At 42.4% G+C, this 6058-nt stretch overlaps 1 protein-coding gene across 2 annotated transcripts; it reads right to left on the bottom strand.

Annotated features, from left to right (window-relative positions):
- Positions 1 to 286: 286 nt before the first annotated feature.
- On the bottom strand, positions 287 to 5527 carry LOC119327883 (disease resistance protein RGA2-like). Of its 2 annotated transcripts, XR_005158739.1 has the most exons (4): positions 5437 to 5527; positions 5094 to 5263; positions 633 to 4914; positions 287 to 533 (listed from the first exon to the last, which is right to left on the bottom strand). XR_005158739.1 is itself a non-coding variant. In XM_037600955.1 (3 exons), the coding sequence occupies exon 3, from the start codon at positions 4534 to 4536 to the stop codon at positions 706 to 708; it is 3831 nt and encodes a 1276-aa protein (XP_037456852.1). In that variant the 5' UTR covers positions 4537 to 4914; positions 5094 to 5263; positions 5437 to 5527; the 3' UTR covers positions 287 to 705. The 2 variants fall into 2 exon arrangements, 1 of the variants encoding a protein (XP_037456852.1); XM_037600955.1 differs by having other exon boundaries at positions 287 to 4914.
- Positions 5528 to 6058: the final 531 nt, after the last annotated feature.

The following is a 6058-nucleotide window of genomic DNA, read 5'->3' as shown; positions in this document are numbered from 1 at the left end:
ATTTCAGATTTTTTGGATTTTGTTTTATCACCTTTTTTCAATTTTTTGCAAACTCGGGTGTACTACACCAGAGAATAGTCACACCTTTCCGTTATTTCTTTTTTTTTCATCTTCATTCATAGATTCAGTCTATCCAACTGAGAACATCTGCAAACGCAGCCGCAACAACAGCAGCTGAGAATGGACAATCTCCACCATATATTCAGCAGTAGACATCTATTATATCATGTACAAACGAATCGAATGAATAATGTATAGTATACATAATTTTATTTTACATCAAAGGACAAATCAACCTCCACGGTAATCCAAAAATGAACTTCACAAGTTCAGTTATGACGGTACATGGAGATTATTAACTCTCCAGGAGTACATCACAGCATACAGAGCACAGAAGCTAGCAGTACAACCAGTACCAACCAAAAGGAACACTCTGAGATGAGTATAACAAAACAAGACACATGGGAGAACTGAAGTGCTGTTTGAAATCCGCTCCACCTCAGTGACAGATCAAAAAAATCTGGATAGGCCTGCTGTTTGAAAATAAATGAATAGGGAAACTTTTGAATTAATGGAGGGTAACTTTTCAATACATAAGATACTTGAAATTCCAAAAAATTATGAAAACATACGTCGTCTATTTTAGAGCGAGCAGGTGAGGTCTTTGCCTTTCTGTTTCTATATAGTTGCAAATCCGGATGAAAATTATGGAAATTTTTTGAAGTGGATATGCTCAATCTTTGGCCAGCTTTCTCCATCAGGTGCTCGGCAGCTCTTCTTCAGGAGTTCAGAATCCCGCACAAATATGTGTTCAAGGGAAGATGGCAAATCAGGTAAAAATGATATATTGGGGCACTTAACAATCTGTAGTGCCCGCAGGCATGAAAACCACTTGAGATTAACTGGCAATGAACTGGTTTCACAATTCAAAAATGACAGCCACTTGATAGATGAGAAATCTGCCGATTCTTCAAATGAAAAGGACTCGTTACATCCATCAAGACCGAGAAATTCTGGAACTGTAAAACCTTCATCTGAGAGCATGTGGTTGAGCATTACGGGGCTGCTAACAAAGAGGGACCCCTTGACTCGCAACTGTGAGACAAACTTCATATTGAGGTTGGGGACATGTGTAAACCGTGCGCTGGATAGTTGCAGCGAGGACAAGCCTTCAAGAAAGCACAAGTCATGTAAATTGTGCAGTGACAATCTTTGGAGGGAGGTTAAATGACCAATCGACAATGATGAAGGGCTTCTGCAGAAAGCCATGGAAATATCTTTCAGGTGGGGCAAGTCAATACTGATGAAATCGGCGGAAACCATCCAGTGAAATATTCCGAGAACCTCAAGGGACAATGGCAAAGAACTTGTTCCAGGTGTCAAGTCTAAAGAAGGGCAGCTCCGTAATTTAATTTCTGAAAGGGCGGTAGCAGCTCGTAATCCCCCCAATGATCTAAGACACCAGCACGAGCTGATGCACAAGTAATGAAGCTTTGTCAACTGTTGGAGAACATCTTGTGACGGCAGTGTAGTTAAAGTCATAATCTCTTTCAAAGACAAATGTCTCAGCAAAGTGAGACCATCAAGGCAAACAGCTAATGCCCCATCTGTAATGATGCATGACGAAAGATCAAGCCGAGAAAGCCCTGATGGTGGTACCAGTGGCAGGCCTATGTTCCTTTTACAAATGAGTCTTACCCTCTCCTCATGGAAACATATCCATGCCTTGATGATATCCTCTTTAAACAATTCTTCACCACCCTCTCTTTGTACAACACTTTCAATGGTTTGAAGAAGAGAAATATCAGCATCCATCAATGTCATCAACCAAATGAGAGATGAATGTTCCGACAATAGTACTTTCCTGATTTTGGATCCCGTATCCACCTCCCACAAGGAAGAAAGCCGTGACTCCAAGTTGTGTATCATCATGGTGTTCTCCCTTTGGGCATGTTGTTCTAGCTCATCGTTAGAAATAAACATAATCAACATGCATTTCTCAATCTTCAACTCTTCAAGCCTGGTTGGAAGAGAAGGCAATGTCTTCAGGTTTGGGACATTCTCGAGATGAAGTGAGGAGCAATTCCCAAAGAGGCCAGCATTGGATGGTAGCATTTCTAAGGCACTACAATCAACAAGCGCAAGTGACTCCAAATTGTGGAAATAAGAATTGTCAAGTAACCAGCCTGGGTATTTTGCATATCCATAACCTTTTATAGTAAGGCCCCTAATTTGAGGCGGTGGCATCAGACCTTCCAGAGTTTCCAAATGTAAACTATCATGTGCAGTCATGTCACTCCATTCAAGGTGCAAGTTCTCAAGATGCCTTTTCTCATGTAGCTTTGCTTCTAAGGCTTGATCCCTCCCAGTGACATTCTCAAGATTTTTTATACTTAAACTGCCTCCAAGGTCATTCATATCTTTTAGCTGCTGCACCTCATAGCCCATTTGCTTTTGCACGGAAAATTGTTTGAGATGTTGGAGCGAAGTTAACTTGCCTATGTAAGGGATTTGACTGCACCCTTCAACTTCAAAGTATCTCAGCTTACTTAAACTAAATAGTTTTTCAGGCAAAGATTTAACATTGCCACTGAACTTAAGTAATTGCAAGTGGTAAAGAGCACACAATGATCCAGGCAATTCAGAGATAGAAGTACCTCTGAGTTCCAAGTACCGAAGGTGCTTCAGTTCACCAACAGATTCAGGTAGCTTGTTGCTATTGTAAAACCTCAGCCTAAGTACACGCAGCTTCTTCAAACTTTGCAGCACGTGTTGGAAAATATCTCTTGCATCATCTGTAAGTGGATCAATGCAGATAAAGGTACGTAAATGATGTAGGCTGCCGATCGAGTATTTATGTTGCTTCAAACTCTTAACACAAACAGATAGATGTCGAACAGTGCATGGTATTGTTGCCACCTTGTCATCTTCTAATCTGAAGCAGACTTCTTTGGAAAGTGACTCTACGAAATCATGAACGAGATCATGCATAACACAATATTCCCCAACTATGTCATTTACGTAAACTGGTTGAAAGAATGAAACGCAGAGAAACTCATCGAAAAAACCCCTCCCAATATCTTCCAGTTTCTTGTTCACATTGGGCGAATCAATAAGTCCCTCTGCTAGCCACGTGTGAACCAACTCCTTAATTGAATACAAGTGGCCTTTTGGATATAAACTGCAATATAGGAAGCACCTCTGCAGACTTGGATCTAATTTCTCGTAACTCCACAAAAGTGCTCTACTGGGATCGCTTAAGTTGTCAATCCTCAGAGCATCTTCCCATGCAGCTTTATCCTTTTTCCTGCTCAGCCGTGAACCCACAGTTTTTGCTGCCAGAGGAGATCTTCCAAGTCTTTTAGCAAGCTTTTCTGCAATAGTTTCTAGCTGCTCACGCACCTTCTGGTCTCCGACTGCTGCACCAGAAAAGGCATGGTCCTTGAAGAGTGCTAAGATGTCGGTATCTTCCATGTCTTTCAAATGAATAATTTCATTACAACAAAGAGGAGTTGGGAGTATATTTGATCGAGAAGTTGCCAAAATTTTGCTTCCCGTCTGTTGACATATTAGAGGAGACAATAGTTTTTCCCACTCCATCTCGTTGGTACTTTCTTCAAACCAGACATCGTCTAACACAAGCAGGAAACTTTTTTTTCTCTCTAGTATGTCCCTTAATATGCACTGGAGAGTATCAAGATTATCAACGGGTGGGCACTGCCCTCCTTTTGCTGATTCAATAATTAACCGTGTATGGCCACTGACATCAAGTTTGCGTGAGATGCAGACCCACATCCTGACCTCAAAGTGTTCTTTTACCCTCTTGTCATTGTAAACATACTGTGCCAAGGTGGATTTTCCCATGCCTCCAAGTCCAACAATGGCTACACCAGAATACCTGCTTGTATCACACTCAACATCAATTGGCTTGGTAAGAAGATCTACAATATGATTGCGATCCTTGTCGCGACCGATCACTTTCAAAGGTGCAAATGATGTATCAACTGGAATAACAGATGCCGATACTGCGCAGGCCTCAACACTATTACCAGCAGGTAAGCAAAGCAGTTCACGGAGGCCCTTGGCTTTCGCAAGGATGAGCTTTAGTTCCTTCAACTGGTCGAGTAGCTTTTTGTTCTTTGGGCACAGATTGGACAGCCTGCTTGACACAGTATGCACATGCTTCATAATAGCATTACTGGAAGATGCATGCTCGGGCGAAGAGTCCTTCCCACTCTTTGCTTTGTGCTTGAGGATGTTGTACTCATGCTCATCTAGCAGGTCCTCAGCTTTACAGAAGGCGTCTTTGAGCTGCTGGATCCAGTTGTTCAACATTGGCCTGTGAGGGCTCTTGTTAGCTGCTTCAACCAGTAGAGTGAACTGCGGCATGATGTTGGTCTCCAGTTCATGGAGCTCACTCGCCATGTCCACACCAAGACACCTTGCAGGGTCAGCTAGGAGCTTCTTCAAGATTGGCGATACCACCAACTGTAAGCCAGCCCGAACGCCAGCCACAGCCAGCGCCACCTCTGCCATGGAAAGCACACCGTGGTATTAAGGGAGGATGTATCTTTTTTGTGTTTCTTGGAAGTAGAAAGACACGGTGGGAAAATTGGGGTTTTTTGAGGAATGAAAATAGGGAATATAACAGAGCAAATATGGGAAATAGGTAAAATTACTCTGAAGGCAGATTGTGTTTGTGTGTGTATTCACAGAATCTTCAATTTGGTTGGTGGTTGGTGGAGAAGATGAAAAAATGATGCAAATAAGTGTATCTGAAGGGGACACAGAGACAGAATGGATGGGTGAAGACACTAAACAGTAGGATGAATACGGAGAAGTAAACAATAGCTAACTCTAAAGATGGCTTCTGGAGTGTAAATCAAAGGTTCAAGACAGCAATAGATGGGAAACCTGCATGAGCGGAAACAGGGAGATAAATCAGTGAACTGCAACACAAGAAAAATAGTAAACAGAGGCACTAGAAGCTGATTCTTCTTCCTGCTTCTGTGCAAGTTAATATATTTGAAGAAGAAAACAGCAAGAGCAAGACTAACGGTGACAAGAAAGAAAACGAAGGGCATAGAGCTTACGCTGATGAAGGGTGAAGGATGATGAAGGTAGCTAGCGATTGCAGGAGCAGGTGCGCTGATGATGGCCCCTGAATTGCCGGGGAGGCCAATAGAAGGCAGCACAAGCCTGAGCTCTAATGATGGCCCCTGGAGTGGAAATCAAAGGTTTTTGATAGCAATAGTTGAAAAACCTGCAGGCGTAGAAAACAGGGAAAAAAATCAGAGAGGTGCATGCATCATAGAACATACTGTAAACAGTGCCGCTGCACACTGATTCTTCTTGAACTGGCCTTTGTGCAAGTGGATGTATTTGAAGAAGAAGACTAACAGGGACAAGAAAGAAAACAAAGGGCAGCGAGCTTACACAGATGAAGAGGTGCAGGCAGCGAGCGATTGCTAGAGCCGGTGTGGCGATGAAGGGGAATGGGAGATTGCGGGAGAGGCGAATCGGAGGCAGCACTAGACCGTAAGAGAATGGCTCTCCAATGGGGGTCAACAAGACATGAATTGGAACTGATCCAGCTAGTTGCATTTTTTCTAACTTGAGCTGAGTCCAACTTGCTGAAAAACTAACCAGTACCCACTGTGTCTGTAGCGCACTCACTAATCAAACGATGATTAAAATACATGAAGCGGCCGCCTAAGCTATAGTTAATAAGAAGCAAGCACCAGTTTCATAACAATGAAATGGTAGGCCATCTTACCTGCTTCTCTTTATTTCTTTCTTTTCCGGTACTGTCACTGCCCCTTTGTGATTTCCAGGAAACATCGCTCCAGTTCTGGAAGGTACGACAAAGAATAAAATTATGGTTGCATATGACTTCAATTTACAGGATATATATGGCAATTGACAATTGCAAATGGGTAATATGATGTGCAACAAAGGAAAAACAATGAAGACCGATTATGACATTGTGAAACAGAGAGGAAGTGGGTGATAAGACAGATTATGACAATTGTAGCAATTTCTTTCATGGTTTCCAAGA

Source organism: Triticum dicoccoides, chromosome 7A (genome assembly GCF_002162155.2).
Source record: "Triticum dicoccoides isolate Atlit2015 ecotype Zavitan chromosome 7A, WEW_v2.0, whole genome shotgun sequence".
Lineage (NCBI taxonomy): Eukaryota > Viridiplantae > Streptophyta > Magnoliopsida > Poales > Poaceae > Triticum > Triticum dicoccoides.
The sequence above is the reverse complement of the archived record's forward strand: the minus strand, read 5'-3'. Positions and strand labels throughout refer to the sequence as shown.

Bases quoted from the DNA above. Each gene is read 5' to 3' on its own strand.
- LOC119327883 (XM_037600955.1), bottom strand. From the start codon at position 4,536: ATGGCAGAGGTGGCGCTGGCTGTGGCTGGCGTTCGGGCTGGCTTACAG.